The sequence below is a fragment of the Arachis stenosperma genome, chromosome 6, assembly GCF_014773155.1.
Source record: "Arachis stenosperma cultivar V10309 chromosome 6, arast.V10309.gnm1.PFL2, whole genome shotgun sequence".
NCBI lineage: Eukaryota > Viridiplantae > Streptophyta > Magnoliopsida > Fabales > Fabaceae > Arachis > Arachis stenosperma.
Window position 1 is genome coordinate 21,061,765 of NC_080382.1, and position 13,130 is coordinate 21,074,894.

At 32.7% G+C, this 13,130-nt stretch overlaps 2 protein-coding genes across 2 annotated transcripts; one reads left to right on the forward strand and one right to left on the reverse strand.

Moving 5' to 3' along the window:
* On the forward strand, positions 1-3,959 carry LOC130935533 (bZIP transcription factor 29-like). The gene is made up of 5 exons (XM_057865319.1): positions 1-282; positions 619-1,860; positions 1,972-2,104; positions 2,227-2,311; positions 3,357-3,959. The coding sequence occupies exons 2-5, from the start codon at positions 653-655 to the stop codon at positions 3,434-3,436; spliced, it is 1,506 nt and encodes a 501-aa protein (XP_057721302.1). The 5' UTR covers positions 1-282; positions 619-652; the 3' UTR covers positions 3,437-3,959.
* Positions 3,960-5,413: 1,454 nt separating this feature from the next.
* On the reverse strand, positions 5,414-9,058 carry LOC130933313 (cytochrome P450 83B1-like). Its single transcript, XM_057862897.1, has 3 exons — positions 8,105-9,058; positions 6,621-7,236; positions 5,414-6,233 (listed from the first exon to the last, which is right to left on the reverse strand). Exons 1-2 carry the CDS (start codon positions 9,038-9,040, stop codon positions 6,622-6,624), a joined length of 1,551 nt encoding a protein of 516 aa, XP_057718880.1. The 5' UTR covers positions 9,041-9,058; the 3' UTR covers positions 5,414-6,233; position 6,621.
* Positions 9,059-13,130: the final 4,072 nt, after the last annotated feature.

The following is a 13,130-nucleotide window of genomic DNA, read 5'->3' on the forward strand; positions in this document are numbered from 1 at the left end:
AAAAAAAAAAAGAAAGGAAGGAAGAAACAATAAGCGCGTCTGACTGAATGAGGTAGACAAGAAAAGGCAACAGGAGAAAGGCACTTGATCATCAGCTCTTCACACTCTGCACTTGATACACACAGCAATCTTCATCCACCAACACTACTTCTCTCTTCTCTTCTCAAGTTTTCTTCTTTCTTTCTCTACTTTTCCTTTTTCGTTATCTAAACTTATTTTCCTTCTTCTCTTTGTTCTTTTGACTCTCTCCGGTGCTGCAAAGTTAGGGTTTCCTATGACCAGGTACACTACCCTTTTCATTTCTTCAATTACTTGCTTGCTGTAATTTCAGCTCAGGTATTAGCAATTGCCAACTTCTGCTTATTCTTCATGTGTTGATTGCTTGCTTGATTTCTTGTTAGCTAGTTATAAGTTTGTTGGAATTTGAAATTCGGTTACTGATTAAGCATTTTGTTACTAGCTGATTCTGTTTTCTGGTTTAGGTTCTTGGAGCTTAGTTAGTTTTCTGCTTCTTTGTGAAGTATGAGGAATCATCAATATTGAAAGAATATTCAGTTTTCTGCTACTGAACTCAAGATTCTGATATACTCTTTTGCAACATTTGATATTTGTATGCAGCATTCCACAGTGGGAACTGTAGTGGTGTGGGTCAATGGAATCTTTTGATCAAAGAAACAATAGTGGAGTGTTTGGTTCTTCAGCTGCAGTTCCTAGACCACCATCGAACAATAACAGATTGAATGCTTTTAATCAGATGGGTGCAGGTGGCTCTGAGAATCCGAAGCCGGGTATTGGTATACCGCCATCACACCCTAGTACCAATTTGCCATATTCTCAGTATATAGCTTCTCAAAACCAACACCATTTGGGTTCTCAGAGACTGCGTTCCCCCAATTTGAGCCCAGGGTCCTCATCATCTTCGTCGCATTCGAGGTCTATGTCCCAACCCTCATTCTTTTCCCTTGATTCCTTGCCACCATTGAGCCCTTTGACTTATCGAGACCCTGCTGCTTCTCCGGTGGCAGCTGCAACCTCTTTTGGTGATTCAATGGATGTGTCTATGGAGGAAAATTTAGGTTCCACTCATACTGCACCTTCTTTGACCGTCAACAGAGGTCATAGTCTTCCTCCTCGCAAGGGGCACAGGCGCAGCAATAGTGATTCCCCTTTAGGAATATCCGGTCTTGTTCAATCTTATTCTCAGTCAGTTCCTACTAAGAATGTGAGCGACCGGGACAATTCGGTCTCCAAAGGAGAAAACACTGGTTTTGAGAAGCCAATTCAGTTAGTTTTAAAGGAGCCAAATAAGGATATGGTCCATTTTGACTGCTTTACTGGAGAAGCTATGGGCAAGAAAGAGGATTGCATAGATGATTTATTTAATGCGTACATGAATTTGGATAACATACAAAATATGAACTTTCCTGGCATGGAAGATAAGGATTTGGATAGCAGAACTAGTGGTTCAAAGACAGTTGAAAGTAGTGACAATGAAGTAGAAAGTCACGCGAATGGAAAGACAACTTCTGCTCAGGGAGCAACTTCAAGCTATAAAGAAGAACGGAAGGAGGGTATCAAGAGGGGTTCTAGTGGAGACATTGCACCGGTAGGCCGACACCGGAGAAGCTTTTCATTGGATAGTTCCATCGGGGATTTTCAGCTTGAAGATGAATCTTCTAAGCTGCCTCCTTTGCAAAATCGATTTGGTCAACACTCGCCTAGCAATTCAATAGATGGTAAAACATCTGACACCAGTATAGAGTTTGTAAAGCGTGAATTCAGCTCAGATGAGTTAAAGAAAATAATGGAAAGTGACAAGCTCACTGAGATTGCCATGGCAGATCCAAAGCGTGCAAAACGGTGAATTTTGTACCTTGCCTTTTATAAATAGTCGTCCCTCTCTTTTGACAGAAAGAAAATTATGACAAATTCACTATCATAATTCATTGCATTAATTATATACTTGTCTAGGATTTTGGCTAATCGTGTCTCAGCTGCTCGGTCAAAGGAAAGGAAAACACGATATATTTCTGAACTGGAGCATAAGGTGCAAACTCTTCAGGCAGAAACAACCTCATTGTCTACTCAATTTACTAAACTACAGGTGAATATCTTCTGAGATGAGCTTATGTTACTTTGGTTTCTCAGTTGTATTCTATTACCATCGATCACTTATACTAATTTTTTTCTACTTTTTTTCTCCCCCTGCGTTATTCTTGTCTCCAGATGGATAATTCAGAGCTTAAAAGTTTGAATAATGAGTACAAATTGAAGCTTCAAGCCTTGGAACAACAGTCCCAATTGAAAGATGGTATGCGTAAATATTTTCCTTCTACACTATGTATTAGAACTAGCTCAAAACCGATCTAACTTTTGTAGAGTGTAACCTTGATTTGAAGTGGATAATTGTGCCATTTCTTTCAATTATGTGCGACAACAATCTTCACTCTATGCATTTGTGTCTTTGTGCAATTAATTTTGCTGATTATCAATTTTTTGAAATGTTTAATGTGAATTAGCAGAGTATGAAAGGTTTTTATTTTTTAATCCAACCATGCCTTTTTGATTCATCTTGACATATTCTTGTTTTTTGGAACCCTAGTGTAACTCTCACCAATATTATATATCTTGGAAGTTGCTTGCATATTATAACCCCCTTCAAAATTGTTTATAAAGATTAAAGAATGCTGTATTCTGGTTATAGTTGATTGGCCTGATTTTTCTTCAATAGATGCAGTTGCTCAAAACGTTCATGTTGCAAAAATTTATGCAAGTCAGTTGTCTATTTTAATGTTCTCTCTTTAGTTTGTGCTACTCTTTTTATATAATTTTTATATCAAATTTTACAGGGGTAATGCATGTCAGCCGTTACTTTGAAGTGATGCTTTTTCTTTATAAGTTTGATACCTACCATACTAAAGATAATTGTTATTTAAATGTTCAATCAAATATAACTTTGATCACAATCATATTCATAATTCATGATTGGGGATGTGGCTAACAAAATTCTAAATGTTTGGATTTAGTCCCCATCGGTAATTTGTCTTTGTTAATACAGACATTAACACAATCAGTATGTGATATTCTTAAGTTAGATTTCAGTTTGTCAGTTAGTATTTAACAATGACAAATTAATGGCATGGACCAAAACCAAAATTTTTAATTTTTGTGTATCAAAAATAAACTACAAGGACTAAAACCAAAAATACTAGATTATGTGGATATAAAACTTATTTAACCCTAGATTTTTTAACTATGATAATGATACTTTTAGGGTGTGGGGGGTCCAATTAAGCATTCAAGGCTTACATTTCATTTCGACAACTGTGTAACAATTTGTCTCCTTATTTTCACAGCTTTGAATGAGACCTTGGATGCTGAAGTTCGGCGATTAAGGCGCACTGTCGCAAATCTTGGTGGAGATCCCCTCCTCTAAATTTTCCAAACAGCCATACTCCAGAAGAGCCACAGCCACAGCTGCAGTCGCATCTGTTTCTACCCGACACATTGAAATCACATTTGTTGCCTGCATTTTAGGTTCATTATATTCATTTAATTTGTTTGTTTCTCAGTGTTAACTTATACTTGGAACACCTTTTCATGTTAGTGAACATAGCCCCCACTCCCTTTTCTTACCTATCATTGATTGTTCCATATTTTGGTTGAATCAAAAGCTCCATTGAAGAATCTCAAGACTTCACAATACAAAATGGCTGCTTTTATGTTGTGTTGGGATCATTGTGATGATACCTATAAGTTTCTTAGTATTCCCATTCATGGTTGTATTATGGTACCGTTTAGAATTTTAATTAGTGGTGGAGAAGACCAAGAAAATATATAGGCAATTATTAGGGGGGAAAAAGGATTTTATTGGTTTGTTTATAGCCATAATTTATAGTAGATTACAATGGTTTAATCTCTGTAGCTGATTTTTCTTAGTGGATAAATTTTGGGTATTATTGTTCTTGCAAGTTTTATATATAGCAACCGCAACTTTCAAATTTGTTATCATATATAGTCTGCAATTAGATAACCATCTTCCTTGGCAAATTTCTATAGAATTATTTTCCTTTTGAGATATGTTATTTGGTAACTCAAATATTCCATTGTCATCTTTATGTTTTTGGACTTTGGTACATTTAGATTAATATATTAGACATATTTATGTTTATACATAATATTTAGATGTATAATTTTTTAATGTAAAAAAAAGTGAAGTGATAATTAACTAGAAATGGAGGGACTAGTTATTTTGTTTCTAGTGATAAAAACAAAAAGCATTATAGATAACTCCAGATGACTATTAAAATGTTCAAGATTCAATTTCTCATCCGTCTCTATCATAAATTCATAACTAATTTTTCTTTCACGAAAACCATTGATTGACATTGAAACGTGTTATGTGGGAAAATAGTGCAAGGATGTTTTTTTTCTTCTTTAAGAATGAGGGGAGGGGTCGGGGTCGGTGGTTTAAAGATGTTGATTGATATCGGAATGCTTTATTTTATGAATTCAATTTTGATATACGGTTAGTATAAAACGTGTATTTAATTATGTAATGATACATTAATAAAAAATTATTTTATTTATTGACCGTGTGAATGGTCATCTAAAAGAACGGATGTGATTATACGATAATGTAAAATATTTTACACTATTAGTATATCAAAATTAAACTTATTTTATTTTAAGATAATTTACATAAATTAATTAAATAAGGAAAAAATTACATAAATGTCTTAAATTGAATTTTATTATAGGTTTAATTACTCTATTGATTTTTATAGTTTCACAAAATTTTTAATTAGATGCATATACTTTTTTTCTTTTAATTGAGTTCTTGCACTAATTTTTTTAAATTGAGTTCCTACACTTTTTTTTTTTTATTTGAGTCCCTGCACCAATTTTTTTTTTAGTTGGATCCCTATATAATTAAGCCAATTACTATCAAGAGGGACCTAATTGAAAAAAAATTGGTGCAGGGACCCAATTAAAAGAAAAAAAGTATAGGAACCTAATTGAAAATTTTGTGAAACTATAGAGACCAACAGAATAATTAAACCTTTATTATATGTATGTTTCATTTGACTCTCAATGTAATAAATTCGATTTACACTTTTTCAATGTAAATTAATTCGATTTACCATGTATATGTTGTACTAGTAGTAAATTGAATCAATTTGATACATAATAAATCGAATCAGCATGATTCGAATCAGCGTGATTCGATTTACTACTAATATAGCTGATTCGATTTACTATGTAAATATTGTACAATAGTAAATTGAATCAACATTAAAAAAAATATAAATCGAATTTATTTGATTCAATTTATAAAGAGAGTCAAACAAGACATGCATATAACCAAATTATTCGGCTTAACATATCTGTGTAATTTTTTTCCTCATCCAATTTATGTATGTAAATTATCCTTTATTTCATAAAAGAAAAAATATAAATACAATAACAACAAAGCCTTGTCCCACTAGGTGGGGTCGGCTACATGAATCAAACGACGTCATTGTGCTTTGTCATGTATCATGTCTACAGAAAGATCGTTTACATGTAGATCTCATTTGACCACCTCATGGATGGTCTTCTTAGGTCTTCCTTTGCCTTTCGCCCTTTGTCCATCTTCCATCTCATCCACCATCCTGACTGGGTGTTCTATCGGTTTTATTCTCACATGTCCAAACTACCTGAGACGCGATTCAACCATCTTTTCCACAATGGGTGCTACTCCAACTCTCTTCCTTATATATTCGTTTCTTATTTTATCTAATCGCATATGACCACTCATCCATCTCAACATTTTCATCTCTGCCACACTCAACTTATGTTCGTGCTTTCCTTTGGCTGGCCAACACTCCATACCATAAAGCGTAGCCGGTTTTATAGCGGTTCGATAGAATTTACCTTTAAGTTTTAAAGATACTTTTTGTCGCATATAAAACCAGATGCACTCCGCCATTTTGACCAACCTGCTTGGATCCTATGGTTTACATCCTCTTCAATCTCTTCATTATCCTGTATGATGCACCCAAAATACTTAAAATTTTTAACTTTTCATAGGATGTTTTCTCCAATCTTCACCTCTATATTAGGGTTCTTCCTTCTCAGACTGAACTTACATTCCATATATTTCGTCTTGCTACGGCTTATGCACAGACCATACACTTCTAGAGCTTCTCTCCATAAGTCAAACTTCTTATTTAAGTCTTCCCTTGACTCTCCTATAAGAACGATATCATCGACAAAAAACATCTACTGAGTCTGTGCCAAACTAAAAAGTATATACCAATAAATAATTTATTTATTTTATTTATTAAAAAAATCCCAAACTAAATATCTTTATAAACATATATTAGCCTCTCCTAAAAGAATACCAACACAAGGTTATAATATAAATATACTAAATTCATAGAAAACTTGATCATTAGTGAGTGTCATCAATTACTCTTATCATAATCCAAGCCTTTTTAATTTAATTGCTAAATAAAAAACCCTTATTATTTGCACTAATATTTAACAAAAACTTGTGTTTTGTATACATGAGTATATAAAAATACCATGCTAAATATCAACCCAAGGAAGGCACGTGCACACAAGACACAACTAACCTTAAGGTACATGTTTCTTGGCCACAAGAAAAAGGTCGTTTTTCTTGTGCATGGTTATCCCTGGCTTCACTTGCGTGTCAAACATTTCTTCATTGTCAAACCCAATTGGCAAACTCCAATCAAATGAGTGAACAATATTTGCTAATGCAATTTCTATGGTAACCAACCCCATGTTCATGGCAGGGCAAATTCTTCTTCCACTACCAAATGGAATTAGCTCAAAGTCATTCCCTTTGAGATCTATTGGATTCTCAATGAATCTTTCAGGACAAAACTCTTCTGGGTCTTTCCAATTCTTGGGGTCCCTTGCTATGGCCCATGCATTGACATAGACTAAAGTTTTTGGTTTTATTTCATAACCTTCTATGTTGCATGTTTCAATTGTTTCTCTTGGTAAGAGTAGTGGTGATGGTGGGAACATTCTTAGTGTTTCCTTTATTACTGCTTTGAGATATGGAAGCCTTTGAATGTCATCTTCATTTATGAAATCTTTGTCTCCAAATAAACCTCTAATTTCACTTTGAAGCTTTTTCATAGCTTTAGGGTTCTTCAAAAGTTCATTCATTGCCCAAACTGTTGTACCTGCACTTGGGTCTGTTCCAGCTATAAAGATGTTCTGCATTCACATTCAACAATCATGTTAGACCTAATTCCATAACAGATATTGTATTTATTTGAAAGATTATGTTATATGTACATTAAAATCAGCCACTAAAGTCACATTGAAATATAAATACACATTGAAAATAAATTAAACTATACATATATTTATATAAAATACATTGGTGGCTACGAATAATATTTTTGTTATTTAAAAATGTTTTTAACGAAAATCTAGTTGAATTCAAGGGTAAGCCATATCAGATGACAGACCAAAGCTTCTAAAATAAGAGAAAGTTAGTAAAATGAAAAAAGTGAGAATCTAATAACTCTTGAATTATAGGACAGATATTCCCACGATAAAAATTACAAATTCAATTATGACTAGCTACCTCATTATTTTGTGGCTAAATTATATAATTGGTCCCTACACTTTTAGTGAAATTGTAAATTGGTCCTTACACTTTAAAAATTTGTAATTGGATCTCTAAAGATAATTAAAATTTGCAATTTAGTTCCCGTCGTTCAAAAAGTGTTTGATTTAATAGAATATTTTCAGCATATTTTCTATTTTAACAGAATATTCTCAGCATATTTTGAGAATATTCTGTTAAATCAACACTTTTTGACCGACGATGACTAAATTGCATATTTTAATTCTCTTTACGGATCCAATTACAAATTTTTTAAAGTGTAGGACCAATTTACAATAATTTCACTGAAAGTATAGGGACCAACTGTGTAATTTAATCTTATTTTGTCACTTTATAATTTTTCTCATTTTAATTTTTTTTCTAATTAAATAAATTAAATTCAATAACCAATAATAATTTCTTTTAACTAAAGCAAAAAATATTAAAAAGATGCTAGCTATAATTACTTACCATGAGCACAGCTTTTATATGATCTAGAGTGAGATCAAAGGAGAGTGAGTGATCATTCATCATCTCTAGAAAGATATCAATGATGTCTTTAACTTGTTGCTCATTGGATTTATTAGCCCTAGCTGAATCCATATGGTCAAAGATAACTCTTTCATAGAACTTGTCCAATTCCTTGAAGTTCTTATCTAGCCTCCAAAGTATTCCTCTAAGCCAATCAACCCACCCCAACATGGGAAAATGATCTGAAAAGTAAAACTCAACCAACAATGCTTGAGCCTCATTTAGCAACACTTGCAACTTGCTCCTTTGGCCACACCCTAATTCTTCATCAACAACATGGTACTCATTACCATACTCTTTCCCAAAAGCAACCCTACATATCAAAGTGTTGGTAAAAAACATCAAAGTGTCACTCAAGTTTACAACTTTGTTTGAATCTTCATGTTGGGATATCCTCCTAATCATGTTTGCAACCTCTTGTTCTCTAAAGGGTCTAAAAGAATGGACCCTTTGAGAGCTAAAAAAGTGCAAAACACAAAGCTTCTTCATCTCTCTCCAATAAGGGCTATAAGGTGCAAAACCTAAGTCCAAGCCATTATATGACAATTTCCTTAGGCCTAAGTAAGGTGGCCTACTTGCAAATTTGAGGTCATGTGTCTTTAACACTTCTTTGGCTAATTTTGATGAGGAAATAACAAGGGCTTGGGTTGAACCAAGTTTGAAGGACATGATGGGGCCATAGTGTTTGGAGAGTTCTCTAAAATAGTGATGTGGGGATTTGGCATCAAGTTGGTGGAGATTTCCAATTAGAGGAAGGCCTTTAGGGCCAGGTGGAAGTGGTGTTCTTGATCTTGTTCTTGTTCTTGTGTTTCTTTGTGTGATAATGAAGAGAACAAAGATGGATACTAAACTTAGAATAACAACTAGGCTCTCCATCTTGCAAGCATACAAATTCTAGCACCATCTTTCAAATTTATAGAACCAATCATGTCTTTGTTTTTTTATGTAGAATTTAATTAATAGAACGGACCATTAATAAATAATAGTTAGGCTTATTAGAAATTATTGAGAGTATAAATAAGAAATTATACTATGTAATAAAAGAAAAAGAAGGAAATGAATGGAATAGGATAAATTTAAATTTATTATAAAGTTTAGGAAAATTTTTATATGTTTCATTCACTTTATTGAAATAGTAATGTACTGGGTACGAATAGGTAGACAGTTTAAATTTTGTTTGATAGTATATGCGCAATTACTAAAATATTCATGTGTCGTGCTCAAATATAAATAGTAACTTTAAGATTTTAGTCTTTAATATATCAAAGCTGCTTCAGTAACTCTTTTTTTATTGGAGGAGTTACAATTCAGTCATCCTATTAAAGATATAAAAGATTTTAATTGAATAAGACTGAGACAACTTTTCAATTAATTTCTAATTTTTATAACTAAAAATATATTTTCGTACTATGATGTATATAATTTTTTGTGATTTAGTATAAATGATTTGAATTAATGAAATAATTTATTCCAGCATGCATACACTTTGTTGGGACTCATACAACCTATTTCACCATATAACCAACTAAAAAAAATTAAATCCAAATCTAATTTACTGCTCAAGTACCGCTCATTGTTAATAGTCTATCATGACTGCTAAAGAAACAGCTCATCAGCTTCAAATTGGTTATTAATCCTTAGCTGAAATCGCTTGCATTTTAGCTTGATCATGTTCACTATTATTTCCGTCATTTCACTATCTAATTAGGGATATTTTAGGAATTGCGTCATATACTATCAGATAATTTAAATTATCTACCTATTCGTACTTAGTACATTGCTGTTTTAATAAAGTAAAAAAAACACGTAAAAATTTTTCTATTTTTAAATCAATATTTGAATGCTTTGTAATTATTGAATACCGGTGTATTAGTTAAGTATACTGGTACATGTGAAAGCTTTCCTAAAGTCTATTCCCTCAACCAATACAACACTTTCATCTTCTGTTGTTACATTGCTTATATTCAATTTTCAGAAATTGTTTTTTCTTTAATTTTTCAATTTTCTTCTTAAATTTTGTTTTCTACAAATGGATGTCCAACAATGGTCTAAGACGAATATTTTCTATCACTTGAAACTTGTACTTTTAGATTACGGGAAAAATGGTAAATTTACTTACCATTCATACCAATTTGGACTGTTCATCTTTTATATGTAATCATAGTTTTTTTTTTTAACATGTGATGAAATATTATAATCAAGAAGTTGCATGCCATTCTATCTAACTGCTGTTTGGACTGTACCGTCCTAACTTTCAAAAAATCATTATTCCACTGCAAACTCTCTCAGCCACTCATTGATGCTTATCCACAATAGCACTGTATTTCCGAAAGTATAACAAATCTTTGTCCTTTCAAGAAATAATCAAATAATAAAAAAAAAAGTTTAGTCGTTTTTAAAATTTAATTTTAATATACTCGTATTATAAAATATTTTTCACAGTTATTTAATTATATTTATTTTTTTAGATAATCATTTATATATTCAAGTGAAAAATAGTTATTTTCACTGACGTAACAGTTAGTGATAAAAATGTACGTATTTACTCTATATCAATATAGTTTTTTTTCAAATGAATTTTTGGGCCACCAAACTCTTATTTTTTGGGCCCAATAGATTAAGCCAAGAACACAATCATTTTCTTGAGCCCATTACCAACTAATTCCACTGAGCCCTTTACATCCATGAGGCCCATTAGAATATGTAGTTTTTGTCATTTCCTTTTGGGCTTTTTCTGAGCAACACAGTCACAGGGTCACACCTTAGTGCTCATTCTTTTTTCAACTTCAATAATATGATCCAAAGTCAAAAAATGAAAAACTTAACTTCAATAACATGATAATGTCAAACTCACTCCAAAAAAATAATATTGAAAAAGAGAAGGTCACGAGTTCCTTTTTTTTTATGAAAAATATGGAGTAACATGAATTAGTTGACTACAAAAAAGAAAGAAATTAAACACAAGTGTCAATGAGGACATTAACTTCTCACCAATAAAGACAAAAAAAAGTGTCATAATGTAATATGTGACTCTAAAGCATGAGGATTCATTTCAAAAATAAACATGTGTGACATGCAAGCCATCATGATCATTAATGTTATTATTATTAGTATGTAGCTCTCAACAATTTTGTGACTCATCACCCAACCACAGCACTATGGCAATGGTGGGGGATCAAGAAATTGGTACTAAAGGGACAACAACACATATAGGAACCACTTTGGTCCATGCATTTTATGCATCCATTTTCAGCCATCTCTATTGAGTGTATACACATACATGTGCTATGTGTAGCTGGCATTTGATAATTTCAGGTCCATATCCTTTAACTGAGGGTTTTTTTACTTTTTTTTATCATACACCCCCTTTGATACTTTGGATGCAAATTCTATGAAACTTATATATATTCTTAAATAGAAGATGTAAAAGAAATAGAGAGAATAGTATTTTGAGTGTACTAGTATCCGATTGGGTTTATTCATTTGACACATATTATATTTATATTATTTTATACTTACATTGTATTTGTTACGGTCCAACCCACCTGGCATATTGTCCGATCCGGTCTGGCGCACGGGACAACTCAAACCGAACGGCCGATCTAGCAGGCGTAACACGTCCGGATCATAACCCGGACACCTACTCTCCAACAACCAGCTACATGACAGTTGAGAGAGAAAACTTTTAGAAAAGATGGCCTATCCCGTGGAATCCGTCTCACTGACAAAGTATATATGGAGAGGGCCTTACCCCTCCCCTATGGTACGTCACTATCCCATTACTCTCACTGTCATTTGTACCACCTCTGACTTGGGCGTCGGAGTGTCATTACAGGTGGCGCCTCTCACACCGCAGCAGTTCGGGAGGTCGTGAAGTCTCCACCCTCATCCTCTGGACCCAGACCAAAGCTGATTTCTACCATCACACCCTTAGAGTTCTACCGACCTGTCCGAAATCCGAAGAACCGAACAGTATTATATATCATATTTAATTATTTTATATTATATATGACATCTTTTGTTTTGTTATATTTATATTGGATTTTTTAGTACAAAAGTTAATATCATATATTAAGGATGTTGAGTATTAGTTTTTGGTCAAGATTTCACTCAATTAAAATAAGAAGGTTTATAAAGTAAATTAAATAAAAATTAATTACTTTTTCATTAATAATTATATTGCATGGAACAAATTTCACCGAATAATCCAAGAATAGCCAATATCTCATTTCTCCTTCTTTTTTTTTTTCAGTTTACAAAAATCTTCACTTTAAAAAACTAAAATAATAATAATAATAAGCGTTGATGTCATATAAGCATAATATTGTTACTGATTAGTATTTGTAACTCACTGAATCTTAATTAATCTAATTTGAGTTAATTAAACCAACATGTGTTGTTAGAAAATACTCAATCCACTCATTGGCCAACGATAAACCTTTAAATGGAGTTCAGTATCGCAGCGGATTAATTTTTAACCTGTCGGACTAGGAGATACCGTAGGAAACCAAAAAAAAAAAAATACTCAACCCTAAGATTTCACTTGAGAAAATTGTATCAAGTAGCTGATAATTGGAACTCTTTAATTAATTTGATGAAGTGAAGATGGTGGTAACGTTGGTTCCCATGTGATATGGGCCTCCATATGTTGGAATTTATTAATATTTATTATTATTAAAATTGATTTAAATGGTTGGATAGTCATGTGCCGTTGCACCTAAACGTCCTTTGATTGCTGAACTGAAAATAATATAATATAAATTCTCCTTCAACCCTAAGCGGTGGCATCAAAATCAAATTGGTGACACAATTGATTTCTATGTACCTTTCTTATGATTGGAACATTTTGCTTTCATTGAGATGTTCATGCTACCAAAATGGAAGTTTAGTTAGGAATCCAATCCAATATATAGTATCATTACCACTGTGTTTATTATCATATAATATAAGTATTCTTAGTAAATAA